The sequence below is a fragment of the Leopardus geoffroyi genome, chromosome C3 (genome assembly GCF_018350155.1).
Source record: "Leopardus geoffroyi isolate Oge1 chromosome C3, O.geoffroyi_Oge1_pat1.0, whole genome shotgun sequence".
In the NCBI taxonomy this organism is placed as follows: Eukaryota; Metazoa; Chordata; class Mammalia; order Carnivora; family Felidae; genus Leopardus; species Leopardus geoffroyi.
Window position 1 is genome coordinate 29,398,798 of NC_059338.1, and position 24,400 is coordinate 29,423,197.

The 24,400-nt window shown below is 51.6% G+C and overlaps 1 protein-coding gene across 1 annotated transcript in view; it reads right to left on the minus strand.

The window, feature by feature from the left end:
* The window catches only part of PKP1 (plakophilin 1), a 51,475-nt gene extending 27,758 nt beyond the window's left edge, over positions 1-23,717 (minus strand). The window contains exons 1-2 of the mRNA XM_045456540.1: positions 23,218-23,717; positions 12,613-12,719 (exon numbers count right to left, since the gene is read on the minus strand). Coding sequence (XP_045312496.1) covers positions 12,613-12,719; positions 23,218-23,419 — 309 coding nt within the window. The 5' untranslated portion in view covers positions 23,420-23,717. The remainder of the gene's footprint in view (positions 1-12,612; positions 12,720-23,217) is intronic.
* Between the last annotated feature and the right edge of the window lie 683 nt (positions 23,718-24,400).

Below are 24,400 nucleotides of genomic sequence, written 5' to 3' on the forward strand. Positions count from 1 at the left end.
AACTCCTTCCTCAGGGGTTGCAAACATAGGAAATACCTGCCCCCAGCTTTTGGCCCATTGTGAGCGATGCTTAGAGACATTTAGGGAGGGTAGCTGCTCAGCTGTGTGACACAACCTTACTGCCCAAAGACTTGGGCCACAAGACCTTCTGTTCCAAGGGACACCTGTGGGCAAGGAGACCCCATGGTCATGACAACTGGTCTGTCTTGACCGGGACACAAGTGTGAAGGTGCAGAACAGTGACTGTTTGGTACCCTTGCAAACACACCTTGCTCCAAATGCATCGCTGAGCACACACAAATTGGGCTGGGAAAGCAGGGAGTCATGTCAAGACTGGTGACTGAGGCTGGGCCTGGAGTTCCTGGAATTAACCAAGGGTTGCTGAACTTCTTCATGCTCAGGGAATTGGGCCACCATGCTCCAAGCTTCGGGGGCAGTCAAGAGGGAAGAGAAGAGAGGGCTGGGTCACTAGCTAGCCCTGAGCTCCCCAACTCTCCGCAGGCTTCCTCCCACAGCATCTCCACTTTGCCCCCAGCATCGTGGGGCCTCTAAGAGCTGATGAGGGCTGCAGGCAGGTGTGGAAGAGGCCCAGGATTTCATGTGGACACTTCCCAGGTTGGCCCCAGAGAGCAACCCCACAGAACTCAGCACTCAGCAGGCCATCAATTAGGTCAGAGAGCTGTAGACAGTCAGAAACATCATGTTTCCCTGAAATCATAAAACTCCTAGAAGAAAACATTGTCAGTAAGCTCCTTGACTTGGTGAGGGTGTTTTGAATCCGACATCAAAGTAAACGAAGCAAAGAAGGGGACTACATCATACTAAGCCCTTCTGCACAGCACAGGAAACCATCAACAAAATAAAAAGGCAACCCACCAAATGGGAGAAAACACTTGCAAATCATACATCTGATAAAGGGTTAATACCCAAAATATATAAAGAAGTCATACCACTCAATAGCAACATAACAAAACAAAAAAACAATCTGATTTAAAGATGGGCAGACCCGAATAGACATTTTCCCAAACGAAGACATACGAATGGTGAACAGGTACATGAAAAGGTGCTCAACGTCATTAGTTGTCAGGGAAATTTAAATCAAAACCACAATGAGATAACACCTCCCACCTGTCAGAATGGCTAGAAACACGTGAAATAACAAGTGTTGGTGAGGGCCCAAAGAAAAAGGGGGCCCTCGTGCCCTGTTGGTGGGAATGCAAACTGGTGCAGCCACCGTGGAAAACAAGATGGAGTTTCCTTCAATAATTAACAACAGAACTAGTGTATCTACTTTGGGGCATTTTCCCAAAGAAAATGAAAACACTAACTTGAAAAGATACCTGCACTCCTATGTTCGCTGCCGAATTCTTCATGACAGCCAAGACATGGGAACAACCAAAGGGTCCACCAATGGATGAATGGATAAAGAAATAGTGGTGTGTATATGCACACCCTGGAACATTATTTTTTTTTTTATTATTTTTTTTAACGTTTATTCATTTTTGAGACAGAGAGAGAGAGAGACAGACCATGAATGGGGAAAGGTCAGAGAGAGAGGGAGACGCAGAATCCGAAACAGGCTCCAGGCTCTGAGCTGTCAGCACAGAGCCCGACGCAGGGCTCGAACCCACGGACCGCGAGATCATGACCTGAGCCGAAGTTGGACGCCCAACCGACTGAGCCGCCCAGGTGCCCCACCCTGGAACATTATTAAACCATAAAAAGAATCAAGTCTTGTCATTCGCGACACTATGGATGGACCTTAGGGGCATTATGCTAAGATAAATAAGTCAGAGAAAGACAAGTATCATATGATCTCTCTTCTATGTGGAATCTAAATCCCCCCTCCCCTGCCAAACCCATAAACCCAAAAACAAAAACACAAAAACCAGGCTTATTAGATACAGAGAGCAGGCCAGGGGCTGAAGAGGGGGTTGGGGGGGGGGGGCTGGAGAAATGGATGAGTGGCGGTGGGGGGGGTTCAAAAGGTTAAAAAAAATTATCTTTAAATGCTCTGTTAAAAAAAAAAAAACAGGGGTGCCTGGGTGGCTCAGTCAGTTGGGCGTCCAACTTCGGCTCAGGTCATGATCTCGCGGTCCGTGAGTTCGAGCCCCGCGTCGGGCTCTGTGCTGACAGCTCAGAGCCTGGAGCCTGTTTTGGATTCTGTGTCTCCCTCTCTCTCTGACCTTCCCCTGTTCATGCTCTGTCTCTCTCTGGAATAAATGTTAAAAAAAAATTAAACAAAAAAACAACTATTCAGTCATGCATCTTGGGGAGGGGCTCCACTTTGTTGTTTTTCTTCTTGGCTTTCAGCTTTACCTGATCTGCTGGACCAGCTTTAGGAAAATTATCCTGAATGATGAGTTTGTGACCCAGAATCTCCCCTAGGGTAGGTCACACACCACTGGTGATAAGGCACAGTAGTAACTAACCCTGAAGCATATAGAAAGCTCTTCCTTTTTCCATTTGGTTACCACGAGGAGAAAGTCTAGGTTGGTGCCAGTATGTTTCTTTTTTTTTTTTTTTTAACATTTATTTATTTTTGAGACAGAGAGAGACAAAGCATGAACGGGGGAGGGTCAGAGAGAGAGGGAGAAACAGAATCCGAAACAGGCTCCAGGCTCTGAGCTGTCAGCACAGAGCCCGACGCAGGGCTCGAACTCACGGACCGCAAGATCATGACCTGAGCCGAAGTCGGATGCTCAACTGACTGAGCCACCCAGGCGCCCCCAGTATGTTTTTTTAATACTTGCCAGCCTCCCTTTCTGAGCAGAAAGAAAAAAAAAAAAAAAAAAAAACAAAGAGAGACAGAGAGAGAGAGAGAGAGAACAAAAGCTTTATCTGGCTAGAATTAAATGATGATTTGTTTTAATTCTTTTTATTATTATTGGTTATAAGTTATGGTTAGCCTTCATCTATGGAAAAGAATACTGGTTTTTTTTTGTTTTTTTGTTTTTTTTACTTTTGAGTTAGTGATATAAATTCTCCCTTCAAAATTCCTTTTGAAAATGAAAGGTAAGTACATTAAAAATAAGTAAATAAGAGTTGGTTGAAAATTTCATAGAAATTGTGAGAGCAGACTGCAAGTGACTGAGGTTTGGGACACACTGTTGCACACAGTGACAAGGGTATCCAGATGTACAGGGTGACAAGGTGCTCTGGGCAAGGAGTTGGGAGATCGGGGCTCCAGTCCTGGTTCTTCCTGTTTAGCTGTGCAGCCTTGGGGAGTCACCTCACGTCTCTGATCCTATTTCCCCAGCTACGGTGTGCCCTATAAGGCTTCTTCGGACTTTGGCATTCTATGATTCAGCCCTCACTGAAGTCACAAGCGGCCTCCTTCCCAGTCTCGCTCAGGGCTTGGGAATGAACAAACCCCACCAATCCCACCTTCACCCCCTTCAGGCCGCACCCTTGTGTGCCCTGCCGATGAGTAGGAGGGGAGGGGCTGGGGGTCTAGGGCCCCAAAGCTGCTTCTCTCCCTGGCTGCGTCTCTACCTCCCACCTCCACCCCCCACCTGATTGGATTGTGTTTTTTAGCTGAGTTTGCTCTCCTGGGGCAGGAAGGCCTCCGTAGAGACTTGCCAGGGCCCTGGGGGAGAATGCTGAGCCTCACCCTCATGAAGGGTGAGGACGGCTCTTCCACCCACTTGGGAAATGCTGCTGCATTTGTCTCCTGAGCTCTGTGACAAAAAGAAAACTCTCAAACCAGAAAAGAGGTATCAGAATATCTACCCAGGACTTTGTTTTCATGGCCCTCCATCATGTCCCTGCCGCTTCCTGGCTCGGGCGCATTTGCAGAGCTCGCCTAGCAGGAGAGATCCTGACTCACTCCGGCCCATTGGGCCCTGGACTCAGTTCTGCCAAGTCTACCTGTGAGGTACCGGGCAAGTCCCTGCACTTTTCTGCAGCTTGATTTCCCTGCACATAAATCAGAATAATAATACCCGGTTCACCTACTGATCTCACAAAGACTGAAGGATCAAGTGGGGAAATAAAAACATGAGCCTTTTGTGTAAATTCAAAATGCTGCACTAATTCAAGGGATTGTTAAATGGCAGGGGTGCTGAGGACCGAGTTATTCCCCCTGTAAGAGAGGACTGTGGGTGAAGGGGCGGGGCAGTGGTGGCCTCGCAAGCTCTCTCCCCTGCCTGCTAACCCCATGGGAGGCCCATGCCCAAACCTCTGTCTCCTCCTGGGAACTGGGTCTGGAGCTGGGGAAGGAGGCTCGTAGATCACCTGGTCCCCCCCTGCCACTTACAGATGAGGAAACTGAGGCCTGGAGAGGTTTAAGTTGGCTTGTGCTGTACACAATAGCACTTAATTACATCCTCTCTTATGCTGTTGTTTCCTCCTTTAGTTGTTTTTAACTACAGTGTTTGGACTTTAAAGACTTGGTGGTTGAGTAGATTAGTTCTTGTCAGGACCAAAGAACAAAACAAAACAAACAAAACAAAAAAACCAAAAAACAAAACCAAGAAAAACAAAACCCCCAGAAACCCCACAAAACAAAACCCAGGCCCCGAACTCCACTAATTTTCTTCTGGAGCAAAATAAAAAAGTGTATAATTATCCTTGACTCTTCCAATCTTCCTTCCAGAGTCTCAGAGGCTCTACCTTGAATTTGTGCGTGAGACGGAAGGTGAGAATAGTGACCAACTCATGCCATCTTCCTTCTTGGAAGAAGGCATAATTCCACTCTATGTGGTCAGGGGATAACCGCCTCCCCCTGTCTGTCAGGCTGGAAGAAATGGAGCCCCAGAGGCACCCAGCAGAGATTAAGCTGAAGGAAGATGCAAAATGGCGCTGCTGTCTCTCGTGAGGGGAGGGAATTCCCTCTAGCGCACTGTCTGAGAAGCGCCAGCTGCTGACGGTGTCCTGGGCTGCTGCCCGCCGCTCTATCGCTGCCCCAGGGAGTCCCTCGGCAGTGGGCAGTGACATCTCTCCCTGAGTGTTCTGACCAAACTGCCGGGCCTTCCCTCCCCCATGAGGGCCCTCACTGCCTTCTCCTGGGTCTGGTGCTCCTCAGGGGCAGAAGGAAGGTGTGAGCAGCAGGCTTGCTCAGCTCAGACAGGCACCATGGGTCCCGTGCCCCCAGGAATTGGTTACCGGAGGCCAGGGAAGGCTCGTGAGAACTCTGGGGCTGGCAATATGCAAATAGCCACCCTCCTTGGGGGTGATCAGTCAGGAAAAAGGGCCCAAGGGCTACTGTCAGACCAAGCCCCAGGCCCAGGAGCGTTTCTCCTCTGCCCACATCCTCTCTGCTGAGGGCACCCCTCCTCTCCTTTCACATCTCATTCCAAGCTCAGCTCCTCCGGCAGCCTGGCCTGCTTTTCTCTGCTTGAAGCCCGCCGTCGGAAGCTATTTGCGTGTGCTCGCTGGAACCATGTTCTTATCCCTTTGCAAGTCCACGGTGTGGACATGGGAGCCATTCCCTGACTCCTCTCCCCTGAGGGAGGCCCAGGATCTGGAATATCAGAGCTTCAGGGATGGCTTCAAGAAGGAGCCACTGTCTACTCCTGCTGCTGATAAACCTGAGGCCCCGCCAGGAGGGGGGTCCCAGCAACGGCCACATGGGCAGTGATGGAGAACCCCACGTCCAGGCCGGTGCTTCCTCCTTTTCTCTACCTTATCTTTGGCCTCTGGGGAGTCCTCCCTGGCTCACCCAAACCCTGGCCAGGAGGAGGGGCCTCAGGTTTCCCTAAGAGGCTGAAATCAGCTGCGCAGGGAAATCGAGCCCTAAAGCAAGCTCCTCACTGAGCACCCAACTCAAAGGCAGCGGGAACTTCTCACACGAAAAGCAGAGCCCCTCCAGGGGACTGCAGCTTGCGAAGGAGGGCCCATCCCTCTGGGACACCCCAGATATAGGCGTTTGCCACATGCTTCTTCTCCACGGTTTAAATATAGGAGCGTCTCTGGCCCCAGCAAGGTGTCTGTGGAAACATACCACAAGCCAAGCTACTGCTCTCCACAGGGAGGGGTCCCCTGGGAGCCGGCCCTGCCAGCTCTCGCTCCCTCGCCTTATTCTCTCGGGCACATTCTGTCCCTCGGCAAGTAGGATCATTGTCTCTTCTTGTTGGGTGAGAGCCTGGGGCCCTTGTGGGACCCTCCTATCTCCCAGGGCTGAGTGGGGGTGAGTCACAGGCTGGCAGCAGGGACACTGAGTTGGCAAACACATCAATCACTCCCTCTTAGAGCAGGAGCCAGGCCTGCTTGGGAGAAGGAGTCTATATCCCCTCTATCTTCCCTTCTCCTGGACTTTTCAAGAACAGAGGCCCAGCAGGCACTGCCAGAGGAGCCCGGCTGGCATGTCTGGAAAGTGGCATTCATAGTTGAGAAATGGGAGCAGGGGAGGGGGTTGAGCCTGACTTTGTAAGTCAGGCCAGTTACTAGGTGGAGCCATTGCTGTGCCCGTTTCCTCTCTGTAAAGCTCAAGTAAATGAAGTCCTACCACCTTTCCATCCTGTTGCAAGGGTTAATTAACTGCTGTTTTCCTGGTGCTTGGAGATGCTCAGATGAAAGCAGGGAAGAAGCACAGAAGCCATTATCCATCCATTGGTGGAAGTGGGGGTCTCAGTGGAAGATCTGCCCCTGCCCCCACCCCTGCTTCCAGGAAAACCATCATGTAGGCTTTGGTTATGGAGGCCTGCAGCTACTCAGACTCAGCTCTCGAGTCACACAGAACCTGAGAAGTTGGAGCTCAATGGGTGCTTGGCTAGGATCTAATCCAACTGCCTTGACCCACGGGTGGGACAACCAAGGCCTGGAGAGGTGAAGACCGCCCCAGATCCCTCAGCGTGTCGCAGCCCAGCTGAGACTGGAATCCAGGCCTCCCCACTATGAATCTGACATGCCATATTCACAACCCTTACTGCCTTTTGAAATAGGAATTCTCACCCACTTCAGAGATGGGCAAGCTGAGGTTCAGTCAGGTAAGAACTTGCCTGGGTCACACAGCCAGGTAAGGGGGAGAGCCAGGATTTGTTTCCAAAGTTCATGGCCAGAGTGTAAGGATTTTCCTCCATACCTGGCTGTTTTTGTGAACGGACTGCATTAACTGTGGATTGGTAAAGATGATCTCTTTCTCTGCGTCAAGGGCAAGGATCCTATCATGTTTCTTTCTGGCAGGTCCTCTGTAGTACCTGGCCTAGAGCCCTGCCTTGGCCCAGCCACATGGCTAACTGGGGAATACTGTGTTTGAGTTTCTCATGCCCTGTGGAAGCTTCATACAACCCCAGCCCTCTCACCTGTAAAAGAGGGCCACCCAGGGGGCTTCGGGCTTGAGGTGGGCAGGTTCAGTTCTTCTCAGGGTGAGGGTCCCTAGCGTGTTGCCCATAAAACTCTGTCATGGATAGATTATCAACTACTGACATGTCAGTTAGGCAAGTTCAGCTGAGAAAGACTTGCTAGTGAATATTGGATTAATTTTCCCTGGTTGTACTCCGGGGGATTCTCACTCTCAGGAGCACTGGCCTCGATTTAACTGAGCACAGTTGAGTGATTCAATATGGCGGTCCTCAAGGTATCTCTAGCCCAGACTTCCTGACTGATGATGCTTGGCATGGCTTCTCTCTTCTGCGAATCAGCTCCTGGGCAGGATGGTCTAGTTCAACCCACAACCAAAGAACATTTCACTTGATGTGACTCCCAGAACACTTGAAGCTAAAGACGCGCTTCCTGATTTATAAGCAGGAAAACGTTTTCAAGTTGGAGCTGATAGAGAAGGAGATTATTGTCTTAATCCAGAAACATTCTCTGGATATCAAAATTGTGCACTTGCCTCAGCTTCATCTAGGACAAACCCCATTTACAGCTTGGGAATGGAAGGGCTGGGCCTTTCAGTGCCTCAGGCTCTCTGCCCCTCCTCATTCTGGTCTCAGCTGACCCAGAGGAAGGTATTCAAGGGACCCATTCTGAGGACCCCTCACAGGAGTCAAACAGCTTCCATGTTCTCACCAGAGGCGGCTATGGCCTGACGTAATTATGTTTGGGCCCTGGCCTAGGAGAGGAGCCCTTTAAGGGAGGCTTGTTTTTATTACAAGGAGTGTGTGGGAAGATACCCTGACCCAGGGTTGCCAGATTTGGCAAATAAAAGTACAAGATCTGAATTTCAGGTAAACAACAAATAATCTTTTAGTATAAATATGTCCCAACTATTGTATTTCATTGCATTTTATTTGGTATCCCTGCCCTGACCCTATTAACCCTTACAGCTGAGTGAATTCTGCTTGAGTTTAGGAAGGGAAAAAATGGCCGCTCTCCTGCACTAGGCTGACTCCTCAAGGAAAGAGCAGGTTTGGTTGGAGGACAGGAGGAGGGAGGAAATTAAGGGATCCAAACTCACAGATCTTTTGCAGGTCCCTACAACATGGTCGTGGTGTTAAAATATTGAGATGCAAAACCAAACGAAACCAAACAAAAACCCCATATAAAAAGACCATCCAAAGTCTGGAGTAATGAAAACAAAACGGCATTAGATTAGGAGTTAGGAGGCCAGGGGTCTAGGCTGCTGTTGCATTAACCAGCTGTGTGACCCTCGATGAGTCTTATATCCTCTCCGGGTCTGGGTATCCTCAGTTGTAAAGCGTAAACCTCATTGGGGCCCTAATATTTCACTAGTCTGGTTCTGAGAACTGGAGCAGAATAGCAGAGCCTGTTTACCTGAGAAACTGAGCAGTAAGGATAAGAACTGCCCCATCCTTTGGCCCATCTCACCCAGCTCCTCCTTCTCCCTGAGGTTGCGACCCTGGGGCTCCTGCTGTCCTCTAGAAGGTACATGTCTCTGAAGGAGGAGGAGGTTGGAGTGGCCAGCAGAGTATTGTCTGGACCAACGACTTTCTTTGGATCAATCTTTTCTTTTCCTTGATGCTTTTTGTGCGTCTCACTAACTTAATGTTTTAAGTCCTATTTTATTATAAGACTCCCTCTGTTCAACGTTCTTAATTTGCAATATCAGCGACCCTAGATTCCAAGTGGTACAATTATATATTATATATAAATTATAATTTACATATATACTTAAATTAGAAGGCTATGGCTGATATAGGGGCGCCTGGGTGGCTCAGTCGGTGAAAGCGTCCGACTTCTGCTCAGGTCATGATCTCACTGTTAGTGGGTTCGAGCCCCATGTTGGGCTCTGTGCTGACAGCTTGGAGAATGGGGTCTGCTTCGGATTTTGTGCCTCCCTCTCTCTGCCCCTCCCCTGCTTGTGCTCTGTCTCTCTCTCTCTCTCTCTCAAAAATAAATAAACATAAAAACAAATTTTCTTAAAAAATAAAGAAGGCTATGGCTGATATAGAAATAAGGTAAAATCAGAGGGTAACACCACTGCTTTTTAAATATTTTTAGAACTTTCATTTTGGAATGGCCTGCAGATGCTTTGCATATTTAAATAAAATGTATGCTTCATGGGGACAGATCTTTGTTAACTGAAGTTCATGTGGTATTTGTAATTGGAACACCCGACTCATAAACCCTCTCCCTTGCCTGGGGCCCTGATACTCAGGGTAAGCAGCGCAGCCTCAAAGCAAATGGGACAAAACCTGGAACTCCAAGAAGACGGTGCCCCCAGATTCCCGTGGAAAAGCAGCCTCCAGCCCTCTCTGCATAAGGAGTGAGGAGTGAGGTGCTCAAAGTGGTTAATATTGTTTCCGGTCAAACCCAGGCCATGACAAGAAAGAAACGAGACTGGTTTTCTCATATGGCTCCTAAAAGGACACTGACAGTTGTATTTTCTTTTTAAATCTAGAAAAATCTAAAACAGGTATCTGGGGATCTTTTGAACAATGGCAGAACTGCCGCAATATTCCGGGATATTCCAGGATTCAACTTGTCTTTTGACCTCCATGCTTCTCCCAACTCGACTGCAAGTTCACTGAGGCCGAAGGCAGATGAATCTCTTCGTCTGTGTGTCCGCAGCGCGCCCAGCTCCCTGCCCCGCCCTGGAGTTGCTCAATACGAGTTGGCTGACGGAGGGAACGTCAAGTATACGCAGGGAACAGTCCTTCGGCAGCTTTCAGAAACTGCCGAAACCCGCTGACGAGGCTTGTACAGACCCACCGCACCTCACCCTGCTCCCCTCACTCCCTGCTTTCTGCCACCATGTTGGTTTCACCAAAAGAGAGGAGAGGAAATCATGGTGAGATTATCTCACCGCCACAGACCTGTATTACCTTTTGTCCCTCTCTCCTTCTTAAGTCCTGGCCCTGTTTGGTTTTGCCCAGTCCTTGGCTGATTATATGCCTGGCTCCAATATCAATTATTCCATTTCCTCCCTTCCTCACCCCCTCCTTCTGCCAAATCCTCATGTGTGCTCAGCTCTTCGCCGTTCCCATAGCCCCTCCTGAACTGAGAGGAGACAGGACGTGCCTCAGCAGCTGCCCTGACATGAGTCATGTCTGAAGTACCGCCAGCGAAGACGGAGCGAGAAGGGTTGGGCCTTAGGGTGCGGGAAAGGGAAGGAATTTTAATGGATTGTCAGAAAATAGGTGCGGGGAGGGGCGGGGCTGGTTTGGGAGCATCAGGAGCTGCTGAGATTGCTGAAGATTGAGTTGATTAGCCAGAAGAAATGCCCAACATGGGCTGTGTGGAGAAGTCTTTTTTTTTTTTTTTTTAAGAAACACCTCTGAAAGAGTTCCTTTGCGGTTCTTGGTGACAAATTTCCATGTGTAATGACCCCACACTGCCCATCTGATAACACTTCCCCGTTACTGTAACACCAACCTGTGGGTGAAGTACACACACAGATAGCTTTGTTCCCACTTTACAGATGAGAAAACTGATACTCAGAGAAGTTAAGAGGTTTATCCAAAGTCACAGAGCCATGGGAGTAGCAGAAGCCAGGCTAGAAGCTAAGCTTTCTAGGCTCTGAGGTGTAACAAAATATACGTAACGATGTGTAACATCTATCCTGTCAGCATGATTATTCATTCTGACTACTAGTCTCCTCCAGTGATCTGCCTTCCCTGGGTCTCATATAATCCTTTATACTGCATTACTAAGTCATTTTCTCTAAGTCAGATTCTGTCTGGTCATCACTCTTGGTGTCAGAGCACTTGATTCACATCTGAGCCTTGATCTGCCGGCTTATGGGCTCAGTCAACTGTCCATATGTTGCTCTGAGGGTATCAATTGACATCAAAAACTCAGGAAAAAAATGGGAGGGAAATACATTTGCAGGAAACCTAGTTAACGCCTCCCTTTAGTCCCTAACCTGTAACATGCAAGAAAGACAAATACTCCACAATTAGCCCCAGCAAGAACTTAGGAAGGGAGGATCACACTGACGATAAAAAGAACACCCAACTCGTAAACCCTCTTCCTTGCCCGGGACCCTGACACTCAGGGGTGACATCTGTAAGCAATGTGACCTCAAAGCAAATAGCACTGAAACCTGGAGCTCCAAGAAGACAGTGCCCCAGATTCCCATGGAAAGGCAGTCTTTAGCCCCATCTGCACAATGCCTCACAAAAGAATTCCCAAGAACCATACAGGCTAATGTTAAAATTAGCAAAAATAAATGAAAGTCATAGAATTTGGAAACAGGGAGAAAACTTGGGTGTCACTTAGCCCAATACCCCTGATTTGGGAGTTGAAGAGAGCGCCAACGCTGGTTTGTATGGTTGAACCAGAGCATTTACCACAGACCTTGGTGCAGAGGTAGGGCTAAATAAATATTTGTTCAGTGATGGATGGATGGGCATAGTGATTTCTTTGAAATCACAAAGAAAGACAGTGACAGGGCCAAGATTAAAGGATCTAGAATAATCTCTACCTGTGTTCGTTTTAAAACTGACCTGAAGACTAATTATCATCAGTTTTTTTTCCACGCACATTATTTCACTGAATCCTGATGATAACCTCACGAGGACGACTTTGTTATATCCATTTTATATGTGAAGAAACTGAGGCCCAGAGGTAGAATTATCTTGCCCAGGGCCACATGCTCAGTGAGTAGCAGAGCTCCGATTTGAATCCAGATGTATCCAACTTACAGACACTCCACACCCAACTTAGGGCTCGAACTCATGACCCTGAGATCAAGAGTTGCATGCTCCACCAACTGAGCCAGCCAGGCGCCCCTGTCCAACTTATAAACTCAAGCAATGGCTCCATTCCAGCATGTACCCTCTTATCCAAGAGTCACTGCAGGGGACATGCTCTCCTAGGCCCAGGAGACTTCTAGAGCATTCTCCTTGGTCATCAGCACATATTGAGCAGAGAGGTCCCTTCAGGAGTTTCCTGGCAACATTTAAGTTAATCCACAAATGGACCTCAAGAATTCGAACTTGTCTCAAATCCATGATCATATCAGACATTTTGGAAAACAGACTTAAAAATATGCTGTTTTCTTTATGCTTTTTCTACAATGTTCTCATGTGGGACATTTGGAAATATCCAATCAGCCCAAACAGGAGCCTGCACTAACAGCCATCTATGACATAATGGCCAAGCAAATGGACCTGGTCATGGTTGGCGGGCCTCACCTCATGGACCAAAGCAGCCCCCTTCCACCCTGTATCACTCTTCTCAGCAACCAATGCAGGTTTGCTCTGCCATAAACCCTAAACCACTCCCCAACACCCCAGGTCTTTTTGAATGCACGCAGCTCCTTACCGGATATCCCCATGAGCCATTCCCCGCCTGGAACTTGGAATAGTAGCTGCTCCGGCTGGTGGTCCCATAGTTGTTGTAATTGTCGGCCAAGCCATCATACATGGAACCTTGAGGACAAAGGCAGGGCGTTAGGACAGTGATGGCCACGCTCTTCACTCGCCTCTCCTCCCCACAGCGTCGCCTCTGTATCCAGGTACACCATACCCCATGGAGGAGACCACGTGTGAGCTCTTGAAGGAGCAGGATGGGAAATGTATCATCTACTTGCCTTCTCCGTCTCTCCACTCTACCTCCTCCACAGCCAGGGCCGAGGAAGGGCCCAGGCAGACTGCGGCGGGGACAGCTCTGCAAACCAGCTGAGCCCTTCCTGGGCTGACTAAATGTCTCCCTGGGCTTGGGGTGACTTGACACCTACAGGTCAGGAGTTGGCCTGGAGGGCCTCGGAGCACCGCCATTCCATTCAAGGGAATCACGACTCCATGTTCCACAAGAATAAGCTTCCCACTGGGGGAAGCCTGGCAGGATCTCAGCATTCCAGGTCCAGAGTCCCAAGGTCAGGGCCACAGAGCCGTGAGGGCTGATTAGAGGCCAGTTCAGGGCAGGACTCTTGTTTCAAACGTCAGCCCGGCCCCCAAGAGTGACGAGGTGATCTTTTGTCCTTTCCTTCATCCTCTAGGTGCTCCAGACGGTGAAGTGGGGAGGGTGGCCATCAACCTCAAAGGCCCCAGTGAGGATTAATTAATGTTTTCGGAGTGCTTGGAGACCCACAAATGATAGGCTCCGCGAGAGGATAGAGTGTCATTAGGGTTATTAGCGGCAAAATGGCTTTGAATCACAGAAATCGGAACTGGGTTTTGGGCTGCTGGTAGGGCTACCTTCCCTTCTCCCCTTCACCAGATGGCAAGTGGCCTCCAAAGGATCGTCCCAACACTGCAAAAGCTAGTCTGTTCGCTGTCACACTGTCCTTGAAACATGGCTGACCGTGACATGGCCATGACTTTGCTCATACCGTGTCCCTTGCGGAGTCTGCCTTCCCCTATCAGTCACAACATTCAGATCTCACTTATTTTTCAAGGCCAAGCTCACGACCTTACCCCTTTGCGGAAGCCTCTTCTGACCAACCCTGCCCAAGGCAATCTCTTCTATCTCTCTCTAAACACACAGTGCCCTGCTGTCTGTACCCTGACTCACATCACTGTCCCATTCCCTACACTGGGAACTGCATGAGGGAAAAGTCATGGTGGTATGGTCTGGACATCCAGAGCAAGGCTTGCCCCACACTCTTATTAGATGATGAGCCCTCTGGGAAAAAAGGAAGGTGGGATCCAGTGACAGCCTCCTAAGGAGGAGGGCCACTTCTTTTCTCTGAAGTGATGGTCAGACTCCAGCATCTGAAACCTTGTCTAGGGGGAAGGGTTTGACAGTGATCTTTCCCAGCCAGATTAGCTCCTTCCCCATCCACCATACCCACTCAGACTCCCAAATCTTTTGGGGATGGTGGGGGGATTGGAGTATCTGGGCTGAGGGCAGATGGAAGAGCAGAGGGGCAGCTTTGGAATGTGGCAGGCATCTCTGCGTGGTGCCACCTCCTCTGTCGAAAGCCAGCCAGATGACCACCCCATAGCACACAGAAGGGGCACTGCCCCTGATTACCACTCCCCCATCATGGAGGACCAATAGGCCATTAAGGTTACTGGCTATGGCAGAGACAGTTTGCCCTGGGAGCCTACAGGTGTTGACCTTGGTCTTGGCTCTGACATTTGGGCAAGTCACTTGCTCTCCCTGGACCTCAACTTCTTCTGTAAAAAGAAGGGGTTGGCTTCTATACACCCCAAAGGCCGCATACAGCTCCAGTGTTCCATGACTGTATGATTATAGTAACCCATGCCCCATGGCATTCAGAGAAGCTTGTAAGGAAGACGGGGAGACATCAAAGGCTACACCAGCACCTCCTTTGCTGCCTGCCTCAGGTCCTCCCAGAGGTGTCCTGCAGGCCCAGGCCTGACTCCTGACAGGGACTCTCCCTGAGCCTCTGACCTACTGTAAGCTCCTCTGTTGAGCATACACAGCTTGTTCCTCTCCCTTTCTCAGGAAGCTGCACCCCCTACCCCCGAAAGGCTGTCTTTGTTAGGAGGAGTCTGGAAGCAATCTCATGGGCTCAGACGCCCAGAAGCAGCTTACACCAGGGAAGGGGCTGCAGCCAGGACCCTAGGCATGCATGGTCAGGCCCCGGGGCAGCTGACAGCAGGTCTCGTCTGACTCTCCTCCATCCGGCCTACTTCTATCATCCCTTCCAGGGTTTGGCAGGCCAGCGTTCACTTGGCTGTTGCCCCATGAGCAGGGATCTCTCATCCAAGGGCAGGTGTGGGTCAGCCAGCTGCTGTCAGATGGAAAATTTGGGGTGGCGATGGAGAGTTCTATGGAGCCCCAGGGAGGCCTTCTGCTAGGGGAGGCATCCCCGGGAGGCTCAGTGGAGGGCAGGCTCCCATGGGGCCTCTACTTTTTCTCAAAAGGGAATCTGTCAGCAGTGACATCACTCACCCTCTCGGTCATCAGATGAAGCATCTTTTCCCTCTATGCCCTGCACCTGCCTGCCTCCCTCTCACATAATCTTCTCCATGTGGGAGGTAGGGAGTTCTCTGTCATGGAGGCAGGGGTGAATAGGACCTCTGGAATGTCCTATAACTCAAAAGCCAGTCCCTGTGTCCTAGTGGTGACTTTAGTGATGGCAGGTGTGGGTTATAGCACTCCCTACTGGTGGGGCCAAGGTCTCCAGGTCCTTCCAGGTGGCTCCTGAAGGCACCCCCTAAGATCTGTCTGCAACTGGGGGTCAGATCACTTGACTCCCACCTTAAGATGCTTTGCTTGGCTTCCTTGTGAGAACGAGGCTGCCATCACAACAGCCAGTGCTGCTTCTCTGGCAGAAAGGTAGCTGCACTTGGGGGCCAAGGTTCTGAGGTAAAGGAGGAGTCCAGAGAACTTACCTACCTGAAGTCACACTCCGTATTGTGCCCGATGACCAATGAGGTGCAGGAAGGAGGTGAGCTCTGTTCGTAAGAGCGCTTCTCCCCTCTCCTGACCCTAGGGTGTCTGGCTGGTACACACTGCCTTTGGAAAGTCAGGCTCAACACCAAGAACATGGGGGTTCTCAATGACAGTAATAGTAATAGCTCTGAAAGCTTTCACTTCTCCATCTAGTCCTCTGACTTCTCCAGAACTCATTTCTAAGAAGCCTTTCCTGATTAACTCTACTGGTCCCATGACCCTGGTTGACTGCCTTCTTGGAATAAGGGCACAGAAAGGTGTAATCAGTTCTCCATCTCATGACTGTGCCAGTGTCCATTGTCATGTACTTTGGGCACTCACTGAGGCAAGAATCGTGTCTCTTCTTTCCCTGGGATCTTGGGCACAAGGCATGGCTCTGGGCAGGGCTGGGCCGAACCTGGACTGAGCTGGCCCTTTTTGTCAACCAGTTCTCCTTACCCACCCCTCATGGTGGAGGTGCTTAGATTTCTGGTGCCTAGAGGCTCCACATCCCCCAAATTGCAGCATGGGATCAGGGTCCTTGAAGGCTTACTCATCCAGGCCCTCCTCCCACCCAAAGAGGTCCCTGGGGGCAGTGGGGGGGGGGTTTGCTGGGTAATCCAGGAAGACAGAGGGTCTGAGAACAGCTTTAGAACAGGCACAGCCACCTCCTTGAGGAGGATTCTTGGTGTCAGGAGTGGTAAGGGGAGGTGATCCCAGCACCCAGCTCACCCCACAGAATCACCCCTACTCTTGTATCTGAGTGCTTGCATTCCCACTGTTTTCTCTAGAAGGGCACACACGCCATAAACAAAGATGGTGGCTTTTTCAGTAAAGCCGGCTGCCGGCTCAACTTGTGCATTGTCCCCAGGAGACAACCCACCCACAGAACCCCAAGGTCAAAGAGCAGATGTCTCAGAGAATGTATCACTTTCTTCAGCATACAAGCAATTCCAGCGGCTCTGTCCACACAGCTTGTCTCAGCTTGTGTCAGTGTTTCAGGGCGTAAAGCCCTCTCAGAAAATCTACCACTCACACCATCAGCGTCCCTGGATGCTGCTTCCCTTTGGTGCCTGAGATGATTATCTGATTCTCTCTTGTGTCATAGGGGCAACCCAAGCTTTCTCGCCTACCGAAGCTTTGAAAAGAGAGGCAGCTTCTTTGTTAGGATATATGGACTTCTCTCTCCAATGAGGACAGGCAAACCTTTGCAGGGATGACTCATCCTTTTCCACCTCCAAGCTTTCAAATAGGTCACACCCACCGCACCTGAAACATTCTTTCTCTTCTCAGCCAAACCCTCTCCCTGCATTCAAAACCTTGCACAAAAATCAGCTTCTCCTACAGGTGACTCCACCCAGTGCTCTGGGCACTCCAAAGTGCACCCAGCTCATGGCACTCTAGCGTAACCATGCCAGCTTTCTGTCCAACTGTTCTACTCACTCCGCGCTGCTTTGCGTGTTCCTTGGAGTGTGGCTTCTGTACATTGTGTGGGTATGTGGGTACGTGGGCGTGTGTGTGTGTGTGTGCACGCGTGTGCACCTATGGGCCCTTCTCCCAGAAAGCAGGCTCTAGATGTCCCCAGTTAGGCTGGGAACTGCCTGAAGTGAGAGATCTCCTGCTTGTACTAGATCGCCACCCCACTCCTGACCCCAGGACCAGGGTCTACCTGGAGAAGGCACTCATGATCAACAGGCTGCCCTTAGGGACAGAGGTCATCTGAAACCTCTCTCCTCCACCCCTCCCCCCCGCCCCAGATCCCTCTCCCTTGCTAGTCAGGAAGGTTTGTCCCACAGCACACAGCCCTAGATGTATATCTACGGTTTGATCTGTGTCTCTTAAGGCCAGTCGATGTCTCTTCTGGCTTCTACACTGTAAAGTCCATCTGTTCCTCAGCACAGAACCCTTGAGAAAGGAAGCAGCTCCTTACCTTCCAGCCCTGACAACGTCTTTCTCTCACCCCCTGAAATCTCTTCCACCTGTGGTGCTCCGTCAGGCTAGGCCCATAGCAAGAGGAATTTAAATGAGAGAATAAGAACTGCCAGAAGATACTTCTAGCACGATCTCCCTCAGAGATGTTCAAGATTGGGCAGTTTGGACTGTGCCCATGTGAACGTTCAGGTGCCCAAGGGAGGGGAATGGCCAGACACCCTCCCATTTCTTTCTGCCAGGGCCAGGTGGGAGCACTCTGGACGTACATCTCCTATCTGGATGCTTTTATGAGCCTGAGGTGGGCAGAGAGTTCAGCACAACCACACCAGGCACTTTGGCATGGTTCTTATTCTTCTTCTGGGCATGTGTACAGAGCAGAGATGCTGCTACAGCCTGTGTCCACTCCTCTCCCTCACTAGCACATCTGCTTCTTTTTCTGATCATCTGTTCCTGGCCACCACTAAACCCAAGGATAGGGCAGAGAGTGGGAGCATCTTGTAGGGACAGGACTGGCACAGAGGGCAGGGCAGTGGTCTAGTGTGGGCAAAGGTCAGAACAGGACTCAGCCGCCTGGCTGGGGATCCAGACTAAAAACCTGTCTTCAGCAATTACCATGTTAGGTGTCTATCCATCCGTGTGTGTGTGTGTGTGTGTGTGTGTGTGTGTGTGCATCCCATGGGGCTGATCTTCATGCTGAATCTAAGTGTGAGTGAAAGATGGGGACCGGAACAACCATTCCGTAACTTTGTTGCCCATCAGAATTGCCTGGGAACCTTTCGGAGTCCTGATGCCCACACTGTCCCTCATGCTCATTAAATCAGCATCTCTGAGGGTGGGACTCAAACATTTGCATTTTTTAAAATCCCCAGGTGATTTCGATGCAGAGGCAGGTTTGAGAGCAGCGGACTGGATGGCTTTTGGTATGTCAGGGTGTTTACAAGAGGGAAACCGTGAGTGACACACAGTGAGGAGAGGAGCCTTTTTGCAGGACAGCTGCAGCTGGTTTGGAGGGATGGCCTGCAGAGGTAGGGAGTGACACCATCTATTTCCAAAGACTGTTACCCATCACGGCACATGTTGGAAATGATCTAATCCAATCTCTTACAGTTGCAGAGACCCAGAGAGAGGCAGTGACTTGCCCGAGATCACACAGCAGTCAGCAATCCATCCAGGTAGAACTCAGATCTCCTGACACCAGGCTGGACTCTTGCCCTAGCACAAACTGCAAGGTGGTGTGTGCGTGTGTGCGTGTGTGCGTGTGTGTGTGTGTGTGTACACACATGTGTATGTGCATGGGTGTGGGGTATTCGTGTGTATATGTGTATGCACACATGTGTGGTGTGTGCCTACAGAGAACTTCACATGAAGATATCTAACATTCTGCCATCTTACTTTGTCCAAACGTCACACACCTTCTAGCGGTCATACCTCATGGCAGGGGTAGTTGCCAGATTTTTAAGTCTGGAACAATTGGCTTCTTGATATTTACAATTTGGTGTGTGGGGAGAAACATTGATTTCTATATTTTTTTAACCTCTGCCAACGAGCTTCGTAAAGGAGCAGGCTCCAGGGAAACCACATTTGCCATGAAACATTCTGGAATACTTGGCATTTTTGCATGTGTTGCAACAGGCAAACGGAAAGTCTGGTAAAACCTGAGCTTCAAGCCAAGATACGTTGTAAAGAAACAGGAATTGGTCCATTTGAAGTTTAATTAGGATGTTTCGCGGCTGGAATAAGCTGAAGCCCAGACACCCTTCACTCGCTCCCGTGCCAGCTTCAGTCCCAAGAAAACAACCCCAGAAGTGATGCCTGTTTATGGTCTGCGGTCAGGAACAGACAACTTTCAAGAGGGTAGAATGAGCAGACCCTCACACAGGCAGAGGCTTATGCTGAGACACAGCCAAATGCAAATACAGAAGTGCCAACGAACCTCCACCTGTACACGCCACGGCCACCAAGCCAGCACAAGCCTGCCCCCTAGGAGCTCCTCGAGTAGCAACTGCCCAGTGAGGGGTAGATGCAGGATGATGAAGGAGCGGGGTGGACAGACACCTCCCCTAGCCTAAGGTCGCCCCAACCCTATCTCTGATCAGGGAGAAATTCAGGTTTGGCCATGTTAAATAGGAAATGGTACTTGGGAGAAGAAAGGAGAAAATTGAAAGTAAAAATCACAGATGTCTAAGCAGGTAGTGAGACACACAAGAATGACGGGCTAGTCTTGGGACTTGCCTGGAAGGAGAAGGGATGTGGAACAGAAAGGTAGTGTCATTAAACTTGGTGTGTGATGAGTATTCATGGCAGAGGCAGTGGTGTGTGTGTGTGTGTGTGTGTGTGTGTGTGTGTGTGTGTGTTGAAGTTGGATCAAATGAGATGTGGGTTAAGTTTTAGGAAGAGATACCAAGTGAAGTTCTAAAGAACCTGAATGTGGGGGGCGCCTGGGTGGCTGAGTCGGTAAGCGTCTGACTTCGGCTCAGGTCATGATCTCACGGTTCGTGAGTTCGAGCCCCGCGTCGGGCTCTGGGCTGATAGCTCAGAGCCTGGAGCCTCCTTCTGATTCTGTGTCTCCCTCTCTCTCTGCTCCTCCCCCACTCACACTCTGTCTCTCTCTCAAAAATAAATAAACATTAAAACATTTTTTTAAAGAACCTGAATGTGGAAAAGTTTCCCTCCAGGCTGCCTAACCAGGGCAATAGCCCTTGACCCCCAGACAGGGCAGTTCATGATCAGCACCTGCAGGGCCTTTCCCACCTCAGGCAGGTCAAGTTTCCCTAGCAGACATCCTTGGCTGAGCAGCCCCATCCCCTGGGTTTCCTCCCGCTTCCCACAGTCTGAGAAGACACCCTGATGCATTCAAGCACGCTCTGGAAGCACAGGAGAGTAATACTTAGTGGCCAGTTCACAAGAAGACCCACACTGGCAGGCAGGTTCAGAGCAGTCTCCTTCTGCAGGGTCTCATGACACCAGGACCCTCGCCTCCCTCCCTGGGGACCACAACGAGGCATCTGTCTCAACTGCTGTGTTTGGGGGACGGCATGGGTGGAAATGGGTATTGTGTGGCAGGCTCCTTCCACAGGACTCCTTTTTCATGGGTGGCTCAATTTCCCCCTCACCGACAAGACAGAAGAGAACCCTAGTCGGGAGGACTCTGGGGAAAAGCTGGCTCTATTGCCAGAAACACCACTGGCCGATTCCTGGCTGTCCCTCGTGGCGTACAAGGGGGTGGCGGCTCCCCGCCAGGCAACCTGTGAGGTGTGGCTGGCCTTCTTTGGAGCAGCTGTTCTTAACCAGAGGAGCCCCGGTGGGATTCAGGGGTCCCAACAGAACCAAACACCCTAGAGAATTCGACTCTTCTCTCTTGAAGAGTGTCCAGTGTGTCCAGCAGGGTGAAGGCAAGGCCCTGGGGTATGGTCCTTCTACAACTGCCAACTTGCCCCTCCCAGCAGTCACAACAGGTGTAGGGGATATAAACCAACACAAAAGGAGGGAGCAAAGGTAGTAGGAATGGCCACTGGGCACATAGGGAATGCTTGGGCGGTTCTGATGACGAGAAGGGGGGAAATCTGATGAAAACAAAGCCAGATAAACCAGAAACACCAGCTCCAAGTGATCTAACCGCCTCTTCCACCTAGGATGCCGCTGGGGAAACTAGCCCCTGTGGGAACCTCGCCAGAGCTGAGGGTAGAGGGGACACACCTTCTGGGTCAGTCCTTAGAGAGGCCTATTTCTGGAAAGATACGCATTAGCCAAGGAAGTCAACTGTCGCCTGGCTGAAGCCCCCTGGAGGACCTTGGGATGCAGAGAATGAGATCCCACTGGATAGATGTTACCCACAAAGGTCAAGGCCAGAAACAGAGCACTGCATGATGACAGACACTCGCTGGCATCCCTGCAGGTGGGAAGAAGAACGGGTGTTTAGAGCACCTGGCATTTTTGAGATTTTCTTGGGATGGCGTGGGAGTGGAAAGGGATAGGTGACTCTTATGCAGAGAAGAGAGTAGGTTGCCTTGAGCTGTGACTGGACCGTGGCCAGAAATGGGGACACTTTTTTGTTTTTTTAATCTCGAACCTACTTCCAAAAAAGGCTAGTATGCAGCTATCAAACCATAAATGAAAGAGACGGAGGCAAATGCTCTGGAGTCTGCATGACCTTGAGTGGAAGTCTGGCAGGAGAGGAACCAGGAGTCCAGGCCAGGGCAAAGGGCACACTGAGCAGCAAAGACCTTTAGGTTCGGGGTACAGGGAAGTCCTCAGCCAGCCATTTTCTCCCCCTCAGCTCTACACGGGGGCCACTCAGGAATGAGAGAGACAGGCAGAGAGAAAAAGCCAGAGGTAGGAAATGTGAGCTGCTGCACGCGTGTGTGCGTGTGTGCGTGTGTGTGTGTGTGTGTGTGTGGTGGGAGGTGGGCAGGGGTCTGTCTCCTTTGCCTCCTTCCTCTTTACTACCCCCACACCCTGTACACTCTCTTAGGGGCCAGACTGCATAAATAAGTCTTGGTTGACCTGTACTGGTTTGCAGTCTGTGGAATCTTTGTCGGCACTTGCGAAATTTAGCTAAACGAATAAATAAACAGAACGATTGCTGGTTGGTGTGTAATTCTTACTGGGAATGCTTTGTATTAAAGTATCTGGCCTAAAAACTCTCCACAAATGGCCCTGTCAGATATCGTACCTTCCTTCTTGAGTTGCAAGGGGCCGATCACTTTTTCCTAGCCTCCCAGGCTTGGGGGACCTCAGCACAGGGTGAAGGGGTGGGGTCGATGGCTGGTCAGGCCCCGCACCTAAACTAAACAAGTGCTCACCCTGAGGGCTCAGCCCTGGGGGCCTTCTGGGATTCCCAGCCTTGCCAACCTCAATTCCTGCACAAGCGTCCTCCTGACACTTGTTCCTTCCTACTTAAGCCAAGTGAGGTAGGGAGAATCTGGTGGGAAAGGGAGTTTCTGCATTAGCTACTGAGGAAACAGGGCATCCCCAGACCTCCTTCCCGGTCCTCAGGGAGCCTCAGGGAGCGCGCTGGTCCTGGGGTGACCTTCCAACCAGACTTGCCTCTTCCAGGTGTGAGGCTCCCGCTAGCGTGCTGCGGCACACCACGGGCTTGTCCCTGTTCCCCGCGGCACCTCCCCGTCCCGCAGCGCCTCTCCTGAGCACCTACTGGGGTCACAGTGACTCCCTTGCCCGCCGGCAGCCACACACTGGGGAACCTGCCGGCCTGGGCGCCTGCTACCTGCCGCTGGCGGGGTGAAAAGCAAAGCCTCAAGGACAGGACGGGGAGTGAGGGGGGCACACAGCCCTGGGGAGCCCTGGGGGGCCGAGGCAGAACAAGAGAGAGGCGGGGACTGTTCCCGAGCAGTTGGGGGAAGAAAGCCTTCCCCGCTCTGGGCCTGGACAAGGGCCCGCGGGCGATCCTCAGCCTCCGCGAGCTGGCGAGACGCCCGTGGCGGTGTCCCCCGCCGCGGGAGCCCGCCTTCGCGCCCCCCAGCTTCTGGGGAGCTCGCCAGCCGGTCGCCGGCCGCCGCTCCACCGGTCGGACGGGCCGCGCAGACCCCGTCCCCCCGCCGCCCCGGGGCGCGCGCCACCTCCTGTCCCCGCCGCCCGGACGAGGCGCGCGGGGCAGGGGCGCACGGGCCGCGCCGGGCGCCGAGTCTTTACCTCGGTTGGAGTGGCTCAGGGTGGACGACTGGGAAGACTTGGACTTCTGCCGCTTGACGGTCATCATCACCTGCTCCTGCACGCGCTGCCTGCCCGACGTGCCGGTCTTCATCTTTTGGTCCGACGGCAAAGCCAGCGTCGAGTTGTCCTGGTCGGGGAAGCATTCGTAGGCCAAGGCGGTCTTGAGCGGCGAGTGGTTCATGGCGGCGGGAGGCGCGGGCCGGGCGTGCGAGAGCCGAGAGGGGCGGCGAGGTGCGGCGGGGCGGGCGGGCGGGCGGGCGGCTGCGGCTCTGCTGGTGCTCAGCGGCTCCCGAGGGCCATAGAGTGAGAGGTCCGCGTGAGGCTCCCGGCGGCGGCTCCTGGCGCCTCCACCCCGGCTCGTCCCTCTGCTGGCACTGGCGGGGCCCGCCCTCGGTCAGACTGGATATACCACCCCTGCCCTGCACCACCCACTCCACTGGCTGCGCGCCCCCGCCAGGTGCCGAGCTGCAGGGCGCTGCCGCTGCGGGAGCGAGCGCTCTTGGGGAGGGGGGGGGGCAGGGCCGCGAGCCCGGAGTGTGGGGCCTCGGCGTCTTCTTGCTCTCTGCTCCTTGCTCTCGCTTCCCTCCCCCGTGACGTGCGGGAGGTGAGGCCCCAGGGAGACGCCCCTCCGTCCTGTTCCTGCTCGCTCATGGAGAAAGTATGTGCTCAGCTCAGGAACCCAGGGAGACTTCTCTCGAGGAAAAAGGAGTCTTTCTTGATAAGTTCACCACCACCCCCCCCCCCCCCATCCCGAGAGAGCCTGAAATCCACCTCCTATCCTGAGGTCATGGCAGAGACCAGCCCCTTGGGTGGTGGTCAGCTCCCAGGCTGAGGGCTGAAGCACAGCCCCTGTCTAAAGGGAGTGCTCAATCCTGTGGGAACAACCCACTCTACTCGAAAGGAAGCCAGTCGACCTGAAGGGACTGGGGTGGGGGCATGAAGCCTCAAGGACCAGACAGACTTGAGATACAAAACCACAGAATAGTACACCTGTCATGTGCGGCACGCCAGAGGAACACACCGTGTGAACAGTGGATTCTCTCTGAAACCGAGACTTGACCCGTAAAATGGTGCTGGCACATATTAGGGGCTCAATAAAAATATTTTTGAATGGATGCATGAATGAAAGCTAGCCAGTTTAAGGTAAATTAAGTCTACTTGT